Genomic DNA, 16,580 nt, shown 5'->3' with positions numbered 1-16,580 from the left:
TGGAAAGTTGCTCCTTGATGAGTGGGCGAAGCCTGGCTGGCTGGAAGTGCCCCCGACCTGTGGAGCCCCAGAGATGCTCCTGGGATGCAGGCAGGCCTGACACGCTGCCAGGGATACAGGCCAGGCACCTCAGGAGAGCAGCGGGGAAAGCCACTCCCTTTGGACAAACTGGGATAAGCCTTTGCCACGGGGAGGGAAAGACCATCCAGCTGCATGGCCGTGTCTCAGAGACCCCTGGGTCGTGAGGAGGAATAACCTTCTGTGCCGGTGCGAGGGACAGGACTGGAGCAGCCTCTCCTTACCCTCCATCACCCCCGTAGCCACCTCAAGGAACTGCCAATGAGCTATTGCCAGAGGCCAAGCTGCTGAGAGCCCTGGGCTGCTTGGGATGGGATTCTGCCTCCCCAGCAATCACACGCTCTCAGATATCGCACCAAAGCAAGCCCTGCACGCCACATCGTACAGTCTCAGCTATACATCAGGGCCTGAGGCATCCTGTTATTCATCTCGGCTCATATGTTGGGGACCTATCTGCAACCACCCTCTTCAACCCTCATGATAGATAACAAGGGAGATAAACTAATCCTGCTGTGACAGCATGCCACTTAAGTGCCAGGCAATGGGGCAAGCAGAGGACCATAAATTCAAAAATAAAGGATGGCAAGACATGGCAGAATCCACTAAAGCAGGCTCCATGAGCTCAGTGTCTCACCTCTTGATGGTCTGGGTGATTGAGGTCTGTCGTTGTAGCACCGGTCGCCTCACTTCGTTCGGCAGGGAGGGCACGCGGGTGTTGTCAGCAGGCATGCTCACGCTTCGCAGAAAGGCCTGACGTCTTGTTGGCTGCGAAGAGAAGCAGGAGGGGACTCAGTGTTCTCAGAGTGCTGTTCTACAACATCAGCCAGGGTGTGAAACAGTCAGAAATTCAACAGCCCCCCATGCTCATGGCATGCAGCTGGGCAGCAAAATCAGGCTAGGAACGGCCAGGATTAGCCAGGTTAGCCAGGAATGGCTCTGCAGAAACCAACAGTCAGCACCAAGCATCTGCATGTTGCAGTGGGTCTCAGTTCAGACTGGTGCTAGCCTGGCCCATAATATGACATCCATTTGCAGACAGAGTGTATTACATGAGAAATATATCCTTGTAGCCAGAAGGAACCCAGATCACACACTCCTAGACCACTCCACAAGGTGAAGAGAAGCACAGAAAGCAAAATACGCTTCATAAGTGACTCTGGATCTGCCTGTGAGAGCTGTGGGTGGGTCTGTGCTGTAGCTGCTGCCTGGTGCAGGCTAAGCAAGCTGGGAGAGCCACATCAGCTTTGTTTATAACCCAATAGTCTGGACACACTCAGGTCTGAAAGCTCTTGGCAGGTCTTGGCTGAATGTCACCTACCAAATATGACATAACTCTCCAGACTGTTCTCAGCCCGTACAGCTGCCTCCCCAGGGCCGCTCTAGATTAATTTTTCATCAGCTTGGCAGAGCCACCGTCTCCCATGCAGGCTGAGCAGACTGCCCCTCTGGCAAGTAAAGCCCTGATCAATTGTTTCTCTGGTCAGACACTGTCTGTGCCTCAGGACTACTTGCGACTTCAGCCACTCTAGCTCAGAGAGCTAATAATTTCCACTAATTTCAACATTTTTAATATGGTTTATGTGAAAACAATATCAAACAATATCTTTTGGCTAAAAGTCAAAGAAACCCATTATGCATTCCCATCCTGACAGCCCATGCTGTGCACACCGGACCTCCAGAGAACATTACCTCCAGCAGCTTCCATCATAAGTACAGTGTGCCCCTCCAGAAGATGCCCATCTGGATTTATAGATTTCAGGTAAGAAAACATCCATCAAAGCTTTAAATAAGTCATTCAGAAGGTTTCGACCTGCACTGTTAAAACCCTGCATTCCACTTCTAATCTCTGCAGACTGAACCCTGATCACTTTCCTTCCAAGGGAAAACCAGGACCAAGATTTATCTGCCAGAAGCTGTCACACAACTCCCCTCCAGGACAGCTGTACAACCTTCCATTTTTCTGATGGCCCAACTGACGTAAGCAATTAAGGCAGACATCACTTTGAACCCTCCGGCTCTGCCTTTGGTGCAGGGAGTCTCTGTCCCCGCAGCAAGGTCACACGAGCAGCCAGCAATCATCTTACACAGGTCTCACCCCTACATTAGAGGTTTTGTCATTTCGTAGCAGAAATTCCTATTTTTTTTCCTATTCCCAACACAAATACGGATGTTTTTCTCTTATACTTTGCACAGTTCCTCTTAACCTATCACCCTATCTCTATTTCACCACTCTTCAGTGTCACTTATTTCTCATCCCACATGATTTTCTTCTGTGCCTCATGCTGGTAACAGCTTTGTGTTGCCAGTAACTGTTCTTTCTCTGCTGTTAGTGACAAGAGCCTGTCATTATCTTGGCTACTCATAAGTCAGATTCATTCCCTGCTCATTTCAGCAGGAGCTCCAGCACTTCCAGGCCCTCATGTTTCTTTAGGAGCCCTTCACCTCTCCAGCCCCCTTAAGAAATGCTTGCTTGAATACCTCACTCCCATATCCCCCAGCCAGGACGCTTTTCACAATCCCCAGATCCAAACAGTCACGTCCCCTGATCTGAGCACATCAGCAACCCACCCTCGTCCCTCCCTCATCCCCTTCAAGGGGGAGTTAATTACTGATCAGAAATATACCCAATGGCTCAGCCACTACTCACGTGGCCTCATGACGTGCCACCACACACAGTCGGGACTGCTGAAGACCATGAGCACAGGCAAGTTCTTGGTGCAGCAGGGCTCTGTGCACCCCCCCAGCCCCAGAGACCCTCCTGCCCCAGCCTCTGTACCTGCACGGGCTGGGGCTCTTCTGGCACCGACACAGGCACTGGCACCGGGATGTCCAGTTTTAACCATGGTGGCTTCTTCCGCTGTAAACTGCTCGTGCTGTCGTGTCGCACCTCCGACATCGTCCCACGTTTGTCCTCAGGCCTAGGAGAGGGGAGAAATCACAGTTGGGAGGGGGCCATGCCAGCAGGGCTGAGCAGGGCAGCCTCCAGGCTGCGGCTGATGGGACAGAAGCCCCACGCTGGACAACTTCCCAAATATTTGTGAGGTTTCAGGTGTCACAGCTTGTGCCCACGCTGCTCAGCCAGGACCAGACACTCGGAGGACACGGCATATTTCTAAGGCCCGCAGGATCTCCAGCCAGGTGCCGGAGACCATGGTCACAAGTTTGACAGTCACCTCCCATTAAGATTTTTGCTGAGATCCAGATGTCTTAAGAACCAGTCATGAATTAAATCTTAATGAGATCTGGATCCAGTCCAACCAGCTAAGTAACTGCAGCACCAAAAGCCACTGACCTCCCTCTAAAAACAGCTTGTGACTCACACATGCGTCTTGCCCACCCAAAGCCAAGCATCGCGTTGTCCTACCCAACTGCTACTGAGCAATTAGCAAGTGGCCATTCCTCACGGCTGGTTCTAATCTCTTTTAAATGTAGTCATTTTCTAGAAACACAACGTAGCACACAGAGTAATCAAGTATAGCATGAACATTAGAGAACTGGCACTAATCCTGAACTAAGAGTGGGTTTCATACATAAATAATAATGATATGGTATTTAAATAAAAATCGCTGTGTTACCAAAATGCCAAAGTAACCAGGGTGACTCGCTGTCCTCTTGCCCACTCGACTGCATTGCAGCTTTCTCCTCCAGTTTCGGCTGCATGCAGGAGGACAGGGACCATGCGACTCTTTCAGGGCAGCAGAGCACCTACTGTAGTGCGCACACTCAGAGAAACAATTAGGAAAACAGATTTCACTGGAGTGAGATCAGCTCAGAGGCCCTCACAGGTACCTTCCAACCTAAGTTATTCTACAATCCCATATTTCTTCCTCTCCTAGCACACGCACAATCTCATAGTAGCAGTGGGAAGCACATGCACCAAATTGTACAAAAGATCCAGTTCCCTCCTTGTATTGTCCACAGCCACAGATCCTACAAGGGACAAAACAGAGTCCCAGCCTCTTCCCCCACCATGGTGGACAGATGGAATAAGCATCCAGTTAACTTTGCAGACACACATGATCTGAAAGGGAGCAGTAGAAAACTCTGTTGCACTAAAACTCAGTGCTCTTACAATCTTAGCACAGTCAGTTTATTTTAAATGCACAATAAGTCTAATATGCAAGACATGAATTCTTCCTTCAGAGCAGCCAAGCCCCAGGACGGGACCAGAGGCAGTCTCCATCCTTGGAGACATTCAGCACTCAACTAAACCAGGCCCTGAGCAGCCTGGATTAGCCCTGCCTCGCACAGCGGCTGAGCCAGACAACCTGTGAAGGTCCCTCCCAGCCTAAATTAGGCACTGGTTCCCTGAAACACACGCTGCCTTTCACAGAATTTCCACCATATTCCCACAGCAGCCCATATTCTCACTGCAGCTGCTCTGGCCTTTCCACACAAACAGAGAAGCTTACCATTGCAAAAGATACACAGCAGGGGGGAGCAGGTCAACAGAAGGGAGTGGGGGTGACCTGGATTGGGTCAGGAGAAGAGAATCTCATCTAAAAGGAGCTGAAGAGCAGCTGCCAGCTCAGTCACACAAGCTGGGCTGGCTGCCAGGAGGGCTGCGCTCAGCTGAGCCGGAACGACAGAAAGGGAGGACTCAGCTGTAGGTGGATGAAGGTTGGGTTTCAGCAAATACCACAGGCCCCCAAAAGTCTGGGAATTCACGATCTAGCCTGTACAGACATGCCCTTCATACATGCACCACAGTCCTGTGTGCACAGATGCAGTGCCGTGCATTAGAGGGACACGATTCCTGCCCTCCCTCCAGCCCTGGCCGCAGGGTTGACCAAATGCACCTGTTCTAACTTCCCACCAGATGAGAACAGCAAGAGTACTGGGGAACTCCCGCCTGCTCTTGCTAAGGGTAAATGCACTACCAGACAGCTTCCAGTCTTGCATACAAAATGGGCAAACCTGTCTTCATGGGAGGTCAGAAAGCAAAGCAGGTTTCTCACATCTGAAAAACTCCCTGGGTGCAATGCAAAGAGCTCCAGCGTTTGCCCATGAGGGTCATGAACACCAGGTCTTTCTGAGATGCTCTAATCAGAAACCAGCCAGAGAGACAGAGCCATTGCTCTGGTGTGACCAAACACAACCTATTTCACACATGCCCGTCATAACACAACTCAAGAGCCTCGTTTTTTTTTCCTTCAAGGGCAAATTCAGAGCCTCTGAACTATCAACTCTCGGTTTTCCAGCATCTCTTCAATGAGCAGAAATCACCCACGTTCCTTCCTGTCCACCTACAGAGCTGCCTTTGTGAGCAGGTGCTTTGGGTGTAAAACACACAAGCATGTCTCAGATCTGCAGTTTTATCAAACGGCGAGGCCAAGCCAGGAAGGCGGTGAGTGAAATCGCTCCTGCACGGCCCGAGAGCTGCGACAACAACACTGCGCTCCGTAAAGACTTGCTGCTGAACTCAGTTTTCGGTTCCCCTTCCTAAATTGCCACAGACAGGGATGTCCACGTATCTGGCACACTATCTTCCTTGTCACCCACACCTACCAGAGCATGGGGACACCCAGCACTGCGCACACACGCCACGTGCAGAGGACAGAGCGTGCATACACATGGGGTCAAGCCTGTGGCCTTATGATCTCCAAAGTCGATTCAACTTTGTACTTTAGACAAGAAAAAGATGTCAGGACAAGATTCACGTAGCTGACAGAGGCAACAGACCGCTTTCATCCAAACTTTGGCAGTTAAAGAATTCTTTAAAGCTTTCTTGAAAAAGCTGGGGACCCTGTTTCAACATTTGCCTTTGCCTGAAGGGTTTGAATCTACATGTCTCACCCTCCTTGGAGAGCACATCAATGAGAAATCAAGATCTTCAAAAGCAGACAACACATAGATGCTCTACTAGAAAAATAAGGCCCAGAAAGCACTATCTTGCCTCAGAATTATGTTAACAATAAGTAAAATGGGCATTTGCTGTCTACTTTGTCTCCCTTGTTCCTCGAAAAATAGCAAAGCATCAAAACGTATACATAGTAATAGTGTAAGTGCACACAAGTATTTAAAAAGTAGGTGAGTTTCAAGTGTGACTGCAAACAGAGCGCTCAACTCAGGAGCAAATTCTTCTAGCAGTTTAACCTTTTTTTTTACTTACTAAAACATACATTTCCCAACAAAAGAGTGCAGTGAAGACAGAGCTGTTCGGCGTTCCCAGCTACAGGTCTGCATTTGGAGTGGTCAAGAATGAACCTCACAAGCACATGAGATGGGCTCAGTTCTCTGCACACATGCGGCCCCAGCGCAGGGCAGCCAAGTGCCCAGGGCATGGAGAGAGCGGGGCACAGACACGGGGGGCAGATCTCCAGGAGCTAATGCGAGACTGAATGTGAATCCAGCTCTGTACACACACGTATGGATGTACGCAGATGCACTGCTGTGTATGTACAGTTGGACAGCCAAACATCGTTTTTGCAAGTCAGATAACATGCCTTATTGCACCTGGTCCTCACTTGAAGTGCCACAGTCATCAACTTCTGTCTCAGCACTGCACTAAAACTACATTCCAAGTTCCACACTGACCCCTCTATTATTTTTAGGGGTTACCATTTCAGGATACAGTGTCCATGTATTTGTTTGGGCCAACAGGCTTTGTTTCAAAATTGACTGCGTAGACACATACTTCATGTGAATGGTCACATATTCTCAAATAATTCCAGTTTCTCAGCACTCTCCTAAGAAGCGGTTTCAATAGTCAGTGGCAGCAGCAGGGTAGGAAAAAGCACAGCACAGCCACACCAGGCTGGGCCAAGCGTCCATCTAAAGGCAGTGTCTCATTTCCAACAGAGGATGCCTGGCAATGGGTACAGAGTCCAGGATCACTCTGCAGCCCTATCTCACGACAGAGTCACGGCATGTGCTATGAATAACTCGGGAGCTTCTTGTGCCAAAGATGTCTTTGCATTTGATGTCTCTCTGTACCCGTCTCCATATCCAGCCAATGATTTTTCTTCCTGAATATATCCAACCCATTTTTTAACCCAAGCAAACTTTTAGTATTCATAACTACACATGACAAAGAATCCCACAGCCAAAACTTGTGCTATGCAACAAGCCACCTTCTTCAGCTTGCCTTTAAACCTGACATTTCCTGCATTCACTTGATGCCCCTTAGTTCTGGGGCCAAAAGAGTGAACAGCTTTTCTCTGTTGGTCTTCTCCATGCCAGTCCTGGCTCTACAGATCTCCTTCGTGCCCTTCCTACCTCCTCTGCCCACAAACACAGTGGGATCCACATCCAGCTGCTCAGTCCTTGGACAGGAGCTGTTCCAGACCTCTCACCTCTGCTTGTGGTTTGCAGCATCTCCCAAAGTCCAGAAAATGCTCCACCAGCCTAGGTATCAGCTAAATATCTTTATCCTGGGTAGGTACAAATGTTCGTGCTTTCAAGCTTTTGTGAACGGTTATTGAGGCTTGAAACTCAACTTTTGTAAACCGTCGGGATAACAGTTCCAGCAACTGGCATCAAGAGAGAAGTCTCCACTATTATCAAAACCACATAAGAGCCATTGGAGACGTGGGTAAGGAGACTGTCTGAAGGGATTGGAAGAGGTGGAAGGGCCAATACTTGGGACTGGACTTCTCCCAGGAGAGCCAGCTCAGAACCTGTTCCCTCAGCATCACAAAACTGAGAAACCTGGAAATACAAACTCTCTTCCATCACACAGGCTGAACACACGGCATTTGCAAATACATCTTCCTCTAACTGATGAGCTGCATGTACAACTGTGGTAGCAGCACAAAAATTACAAACAAAGTCCATTTCAATTAAAACAAACAAACAAAAGAAAAAAACTTGTATATTGCAGATACTCTGGGAAAGTCAACTTCAAAAGCTCTTTGCCAAAGCAAGGTCACAGTACCAGCACCAAAGCCAAATCCACTGTGCCATGGGTCAGGCTGAGAAATAGGGACCATGCATTAAATTCCAAAGTTGGCACATGATCAAGAAAAGCTGCTTAGTGAAACCCGCTGACCCAAACAGAGAAGGAAAAGCCTCGTACAGAAGCCTGAGCATGCTCCTAAATCAGACAGGCATCTCTAATACGTTCAGCAATCTGCACAGTCATCTCCAAGACAGACCATTCTTCCACTTGACAACTGAAGCTATTCTCATGTTGAATTTTTCTTTCAAAATTTCCATTTTTACTAGCATTCCCATTTAAAATAAAGCTGTTACTTTTCCAAAAACATTCCAAGTTAAAAATATAAACAAAAATTTAAAAACAAACAAACAAAAGCTACATTCAACCCTACCATACAAACACACATCATCTGTTTTATTCAACAATGCTGCTCCACTCCAGCACAGTGTGTGCATGTTCTTACAGACACCCACAGAAAGTAACAGACACCGGAGCTATTCCACTGCAATCCGATCACCGCATCCCATGGTCAGTCCCCAGCTGTGTTCCTTCATTTTTCACACCCCCACCGCTGCAACAGCTGTATTTGCAGTGCCTCCTGTGCAGAGTCCCGTGTACCTGGAGGCGTCTGCCCCAGCAGCTATTCGGGTGGAGAGACAGCAAAGAAACCAGGATCCTAAATGTGTTGCGCAGACAGAGCGAGCCGGGGCGGCAGGGGCAGCCGGCTGTGCCTCTCTCTCCAGGATTCGTGCTGGCACAGCAGGGAAAAGGCAGGAAGTCCAAGCAGAAGAGGAGCAGTGGGGTTTCAGCCTCACGGCTGCCAATAAAACCATCTAGCATGGATCAGACCCAACAAGTTACAAATAATATCTCAAATACCAGGCGCGAGCCAGACCTTTAAACCAAGCCAGATGGAGGGGCTGAGGGCAGGCGGGGACGGGGAGGGTGGAACAGGCTTGTGACCCTGCACGCTTGGGGAAAGCTGTCGAGGACACAGCAACACCCAGGCTTCGGCTGAGACCACCACCTCATCCAACCCTAAGAAACTACTCGGAAATGAAACAAGGCCATCAGCGCTGCCCTGTGCAGGGCTCTGCTCCCCTGACCCTCACTGCCGAGCTCAAAGGACACTCTATAAGGCTTTGCAGACCCACAGGCTGCCGAGCAGAAACTGGGGTCTGAGCAATCCAGGCTCTGCACAACCTGAGAGAGGAAACATAGGACCAGCCTACTCGGTGATAGCTCAGCATGATAGCAACTTAGCTGAAACACCAAACTACAGCCCATGTGAAACAGCACTCCTCCATCCCCGCCTGGCAGATCTGTGCTTGGGGAACCACGTGTGCCCCTGCACTCTCCTCTGGAGAAAGACCAGACAGGACTGGGAACAGCCAAGCTCTTATTAAAAGACTCGCTTTCCCACAGGCCAGTGCGGCACATTGGAAAGACACAGTCTTTTAAACTTTATGTACAAGTAGAACATGGAGGAAACAGATCTGGGGTAGCAAAAGCCTTTCCGCAGGCTCAAACAGAACTTTGCCTTGTAGAGGGTGAATTAAAAGGCACAGAATCTTCCTCCCAAGAGTTTTATTTTCAACCTGTGCTCTAGAAGGAACTGGAAAAGGATCTACACACTTGAGCAGGATCATAGAAAAGCAACACGCAAGCACCAGCACAGAGCTGTGCCAGCAGGAACCCTCCAAGGTGGGGTGAATGCTATGGGGAAGGTCTTTAACTTCTGTGGCTACCCAAACAACCAAGGCAGGGCTGAGGGATCTCACCATGAACCACTTTATTTAATTAGCTGAGAAATACCAGTGGAAATTTCCTGGCTTGGAAGAGGCCAGGCAGACCCCTAGACAGGAAATGGGAAGCTACATTAGAAGAAACCCAAGGGTTTGGATTTCATGCAAAGCCTTGTAGAATGACAGCGGTATGCAAGAGGCACACAGAGTGCAAAGCTTCAACTGGGACCCGAGGAACTTGGAGAAGGCTCAGCTATATACAGAACCTGAGGGTTTAAAATAATAGCTAATAAAAACATCTGCCAGGGAAGTCTAAATGTATGTGAGCCAATCTCATTATCAGGATGGCAGATCTGGGGTCCCTCTGAGCAACTGATTTTCTTGATTTTCAGGAAAAGATGTGGGTCATGATGGCAACAACCATAAATGAGCTCCTACCGGAATGCCAGCATTACGAGCTTTCCAAGCAGCTTTGCATGGGATTTGAAAGGTATCCAGGTCTGGTACCCTCATACAGAAGGGAGAGGAAAAACAAGGAGCTCAAAAAAACTCTTCTGATTCCTGTTAGTCCCCAGATCTGTAGTTGAACTTCTGCAAACACAGGTTAAAAGATGACCCCCAGCTGCAGCCTGCAAACACTCACACAGGAGACAGACCCTGATCTTCAAGGTCCTTTTGTTGCAGCAGACAAAAGGCAGAATAGTAACAAGAACACAGAAGCTAAGGTTCAAAATGCTATGAAGGCGTCAGAGCCACTTGAAAGAGACGCAAGCCAGGAGAAGCAGCAGCGCCCCCAGCCCTCTGTGCTGCCCCCTCCTCGTGCTGGCACCAGCATCCCCGCAGCTGCCGGGTGATCCACGCTGGGAACCGACCCACATTAGCTCAGCAAAGAAAACGGTTTGTTCCAGCCCAAGCTCTTCCCTGATCCAAGTCACCACATGGCTCCACGAGCACTTGTGCCAGCAGAAGGAAAGGGGAAGACACAGGAACAACAAGAGCAGCTGGAGCCAGATGACTGGACTGCTGCTCAAGGCAGCACAGTTTAAAGCAATCATGAAAACCTGGCCACTTGTAGCACTGCGGGAAGCTAACAATTATCACAAGGGAGGTGGCGAGTTCTGCATCTCTTGAGGCTTAAATAATCTGCTGAGAAGTGCCCTCCATGCAGGTGTTGAGTGCAGGAGGAATAAAATACTACTTTATCATCAGAGGCAGAGTGAATTTTTGCCAGGGTCATTGGATAGGAAAACATCCAAACCATCCACAGACTTCTCCAGAGCTGACAGCCAAGCATCATGCGCCGGCAGCTTCCACAGTAGTGTTCCCAAGCTGTGAGTCTCCTCTGCTCACCTGTGGTCTGTGGCACCCACAAAGCAACCAGGTGGTCAGGAGCCAAGCAGAGCGGCCTGGGCAGAGGGGCTGCCTGTCCCACCTCCCAAGGACGCGTGACCCAGATGACAGAAGCAGGGTCACAGCACGAGCCAGCACGTCTGTGCCCCAGAGCCCACGCAGGGCCCGGGCGATGAGCAATCAGCATCCAGTTCCACCTTCTAGACTGAACTCAATACAGAGCCATCTACAACCTACCTAGACACCAGCAAGGGGAACAGGCTGAGCAGAAAACATCATCAACAAAGAAGGAGAGCAGTGGGAAACCTTCTGCAGCACTTCGTCATCTTCACCCAGTTTGTGTTTCTCCACAAACACAGCCTGCAGCTTTGTACAAACGCCAGCCCGGCACCACATGCAATAGCCACATTTCCAGCAGCCACGTCCTATTGGGACACTCTGGTCACAGCATGTCACTTCCAGGCTGCATCTGGGCACGGACTGATGACAACACCAGCTAATAGCTCCAGCGACAGGGGGTGAGAAGCCAGCACTGCCCAGCACTCCCGTTCCTTTTGGAAGCTGGTGGAGTCAGCACTGCCCAGTCCTCTGAAGGAGCTGGTTGCCACCTGGAGATCCACTACCAGCTACCCTATGGCTGACGCATCTCAACATGCCTATGCGGGAAGGCAGGATACTACCGCTGGTCCAGTGCCACAGTGAACGTAGCCAGAACGGATAACAAGTATAATCGCATTAACAACTCAAATATTAACAATTGCAATTATAAAAAGCTGACTGCCAGCACTGGAAGCATAGCCAGAAGAAGGATCATCTCCACAAGCCTTGTTCTTGCACCTTTTCAAAGGTAACACAGCTGCCCGCTGGGTGAGGAGTGGGCAGAGCCCTTCGCTCCGGGGTGCCCAGCAAAGCGCAGTGGTCTCAGCACTCTGCCCAGGTCTGTGTGTGCTACAGCTCCTCGTTAACAAAGAAGCAGGAAAGAATGATCACAGAAGCTATTTCAGTACACGTTTAACTCATCGTAACAGCCCAATGGGGCTCCAGAAAACCCTGTTCTGGATTTATTTTCATTACTAGTATAAGAGATGTGCAGTGGTACCCACAGGTACCACAGACACACTTGCTGCCTCAATTCTACAGCAAGGTAAGGTTCACAAAAATGCTTTTATCAGTACAGCCAGGACCCCACATTAGAAAACAAAAGCCAGAAACGACAAAATCCCACCACTGTATTTTAACAAAGGTATCATTTTTCATTTAAATTCTGCATTTTTAAGTTATTTTTCTGCTAGCTCTCATATTCATCACAAGTCCCATGAGCGTTCAGGACACAAGGAAAGTTGGGAACACAGCAGTGGTAGGACAACCATGAACACTGGTTCTGGTTGCTTTTGAAATAGCTGATACCTGTCACCCACCTCAAAAGCAATTCTCTTGGTAACACCTCTTAGTGATTGCCATATTGTTCATTTAGAAATTATGACATCAATAAACAATTGATGGAAAAGCAACTGCCAAAACTAGCAACCTCACCTAAAATGATCACAATACCCAAAGCAAAAATTATGTTAGACCAAAAGCCACCCAACCTCTATGGCAAAGACTCTATGTACTAAAAGCAGCTAAGAATCACTGTTTTTTGTACTGTATTAAATGCCTTACTGGAAAATGAGATCAAAACTGCCGCAAATGACAACATTTCCTATGGAAAGTTACATAAAACCACACTGAATAGCAATCTAAAAAAAAAAATCCAAGAGGAAATAACAATAACAAACACTGGAGCCACCAGAAGACAGACGTTATATTCAGGAAGGATGGAAGCCGCAGCATCTGAGCCGTTCAGGCTGCCTTTCTTTGCACGTTCCTCTGAAATGCAGACTGTGCTCGCTCACCATCACACACCTGCTTTCTCCAAAGCGACCATACTTCTGTTCACCTGGATCCAAGTGAGAGAACAAACCTGCATCCACCAGCAGTGCCCGCAGCAACGAGGCCCAGTGGAGATCCTTCAAAAGAACGAGTACGCAGCCGAGGACTCGGAGCAGGGCTGGTTTGGCTGGAGCTGCTCTTCCTAAGCACGAGCTCATTTGGCCAGGCCCACAGGAGAGCTGACCTGCTGCTCTGATGCTCTTGCTGGTGCTCAAGAGCCAGTCACACACATCTCCTGCTACCAGGAAAGGAGTTGCAAGAAAAGCTCGTCTTGCTCTGCAGGTTGTGTGTGCACATGTGTATGTCCCCGTGTGTCCAATGTACCAACTCATTTATAACACATATAAAAATAATCATAATTCTAACTTTGTTTTAGGAAAAAAAAACCCAACAACTAAGTGAGCCATACTTGTTCAATCTGAGAGAATGGCACATTCTCTCTCACTGTTGTCCTTGAAATTACAGTCCCAGAGCAGTCAGAGAAAAGGAAGGTTACCCTCACATTTTTTGGCAAAACGACTCCCTGCCCGCTCTCTTCTACAGTTCACTTTAAAGCACAAGGCTTTGAATTCAAGTGATAGAGAAACAAACCTCCCATGTGCTGTTTGCTACAGGGCAATAACTCCTGAAATACAGAAGCTGAATTTGTCAACCCAGCCGTCTGAGCTCTCAAGATTTTAAAATTCAAGCTGTTATAACTTCCACTGAGTCAAAGCCAAGTAAGTGCCAGACGTGTAGAACAGTAAAAACGGCATCCTGCGCAGCTTCAGCATGACCTCATATGGATTGTTTCTTTTTAAAGAAAAAAGAAAAACCTTCAAAGCAGGGATTGCTGCTGACCAGCAGAGCAAGGGGCTGTGTCTCTCAGCGGAGTGGAAACAGGAAAGGGAGGAGGTGGCAAAGGTAGGCTTTCCAGAAAAGGCAAGATCAGGCATGTCTTGATATCTCTTCTCCCCCTGGGAAGGCTGTCCCGTGCCAAGGAAGTTTTGCAATAATACTTCTTAGTTCACTGAGAAGAAATTACATTTCCTTTAATAATCACTGTGTTTTAGAGATGCTCTCATTACCAAGGCAAGGTCTGTTTGTTGCTGAAGGCCCCACAATTTGAGAATATATCCGCTGCTCAAGACAATATCACGATAGTTTAACATTTCTATGGTATGCAAAAAGTAGCTTTAATTATATTTGAAACAAATGTTTTATCTACATAGTTGAAGAGTGCACCCAAAGGAAATTTCAGCAAGAACAAACCTTATGTCGGTGTGACATTTGCTGTCTCTGCAGCAAACAGAGCACACAATCAATGAAACTATAGCTTTAGTGGATTTAATAGCTAAGGTTAACATGAAGAATAAGCTCTCCACCTTCAGCAAGTAGAAAACGGCCACCACTTGCTATTCAAAAAGATTTGACCATAGTTTGGACGATCTGTTCAAAAACTCAGCTACTAATTTGCTCATTGTGGCATCGTCCACATATTTAAACACACATTAAAAAACCCCACTTCCTCATTCCTACGGCAGCATGGACTGAAACAGTAAGTGTGAGAGATGTGTAAATCAGCTTCAACCGATCCTGGACAGCAGCTGGATGAGCAGCACCTAAAAAAGGAAAAAGCAATCGGAAACCCCTGAAGTTTAATTAACAAGGACATGACAAGATGCAATCCTGGCACAGCCACAACTTCCACCGTTCCCTGTGGAAACCTCAGTCTCTTGGGGCTGCCTCTCGACCTTCCCAACAGCACAGCCAAGGCTGTGAAAGCAGAGAGGCTGGTGGGGCAGCTCTGCCCACCCCGCGCTGTGGTGGAGTGAGGGTCTCCACGACTCCATGCAAGCAGGCTGGGATGGCAAGAGCACACTCCCCACACCAAATCAGCCTGAGGTTCTTCAAGGACACAGGAACACGGCTGCCAGCATGACCATGGGAAACACTGTCTAATAGATCCATTTCCTTCCAAGGGTAAATCTTGCCCATTGCCTCCCTAATCTCCTGGGACTAATAGCTGCAGGGCTGGAGCTGTCCCTTCTAAATATTTTTTCTATTACTTGCATGGTGGGCACTGACCCCAGCGGGGAATCACTGGACACTAGCACAGTAAGCAATGGGTCCTGATGTCCATTCTGTTCAATTGGTTCCTCTGCTAGTTCTGAATGAGGCAAAAAATAAACAAACAAAACCACAATCAACCACAAAGCTAAAAAACCCCCAGCACTGGGAAGACAAGTACTTGTGTGACCCTGGACACCAGGGCGTCCCCTCCTCTGAAGGAAGAAACCACCTTCACTCTACTTTCCAGCAGCAGCACTGGGACATTCTACCCCCGACCCAGACACAAGTCCCACTAAATTCAGGTTGCAGCACCCACAGTGCACATTGAGATGTTGTCACAGTCTCAGCAGAGAGGATGCAATGCAGCTCTCCAGGCAGCACATACATTCTGCGGGTTGCTTAAAAATATAACAGGTACATACCCAGCAGCAGGGAGGCAACTTTACAATAACAGTCTGAGATTTGCACATTTCATGCCTGTTTTATTCCAAGTAGATGATGATAAAGTTAGACTTGGAGCCCAGCACCTCTCCAGCTGGAAAGAAAGGAAACTAATTCAACATCTGAGCTCATGGAAAATGTTAAGGGAGGAACCCATCCTCAAGTTTTAAGTATTTTCTACTGAAACAGGCCAGATACCAGTGACAGGCAGGTGGCTGCAAGAACTGCAATTAATAGAAGTGTCGTGTTTGGTCACAATTAATGCTGAACTTCTGAGAAGGACACATGGTCTCCGTGGGATGCCAAAGCCTCCAGAGATAACTAAGGAAGAAAGGCAGGAACCACAAGGGAAGAATCTTATCCAAGACTGAATAAAAGCTCCAGAGGTACAGAGAGAGAAAGGTCAGGATCTTCAGCTCACAGCCAGTCCCACTGAGCAGGCCCCAGCATTACAACAAGGTGCTCTGCCAACCTTTTTGCAAGAGGAAACCTTTTGGAAGAGGAAACCAACCCGGGACTCCTGGTCATGTTGCTTATCTCAGGCCTTCAGCACTAATCAGGCTGTGATTGCACTGCAGAGAGATCTGACACACTGAATGGAATAAAATCTTTACTAATTATATCTGAGCACGTGGGCTGTGTGCCCAGAATAAACTGTCCTATCATGCCACACTCAGCAGACCCTGCCCCTGTCAGGGGAACGTGCTGGGACTTGCTGGCTACTCTCCGGGGCTGGATTCCAGAGGAACAGGACTGATGACCCCAAAAAGAATTCCTGTTCCTGCCTTGCGACCTCGCTCAGCTGCAGCCTCTTGCAGTCCCTGCCACCAAAGTGAAACGAGCTGTCTGCCAAGTCCAGTGACGAGGTGCTGGCCCTCTCCAAGGGACGTAACTCCTGACTGAGGTGACATGTCAGGGCCACGTGCTCTCAGCACCAAACCACGGGGAGGACAAGCGTGCAGGAGAAGAGGTGCCTGCTCTGCAGGCGAGCAGCGCTCTCTGTATCCAAACCTCGTCACCCTGGTGGAAGCCTACCCAGCACACAGCAAGACATTCCAGAGACCAGGGCCAGCCCGTGGCTTTCCCCAGAACCTGAAAAGCCA

General features: G+C 48.6%; 1 protein-coding gene across 3 annotated transcripts in view; it reads right to left on the bottom strand.

The window, feature by feature from the left end:
- Nucleotides 1-16,580, bottom strand: part of RHBDF1 (rhomboid 5 homolog 1) — a 36,731-nt gene that overhangs the window by 17,984 nt on the left and 2,167 nt on the right. For all 3 annotated transcript variants that reach the window (XM_065030730.1, XM_065030731.1, XM_065030732.1), the window contains exons 2-3: nt 2,855-2,996; nt 713-843 (exon numbers count right to left, since the gene is read on the bottom strand). In XM_065030730.1, coding sequence (XP_064886802.1) covers nt 713-843; nt 2,855-2,974 — 251 coding nt within the window. In that variant the 5' untranslated portion in view covers nt 2,975-2,996. The remainder of the gene's footprint in view (nt 1-712; nt 844-2,854; nt 2,997-16,580) is intronic.

This window comes from Columba livia, chromosome 15 (genome assembly GCF_036013475.1).
Source record: "Columba livia isolate bColLiv1 breed racing homer chromosome 15, bColLiv1.pat.W.v2, whole genome shotgun sequence".
Taxonomy (NCBI): Eukaryota; Metazoa; Chordata; class Aves; order Columbiformes; family Columbidae; genus Columba; species Columba livia.
Note: the sequence above shows the minus strand (reverse complement) of the source record. Positions and strands in the feature narration are given on the sequence as shown.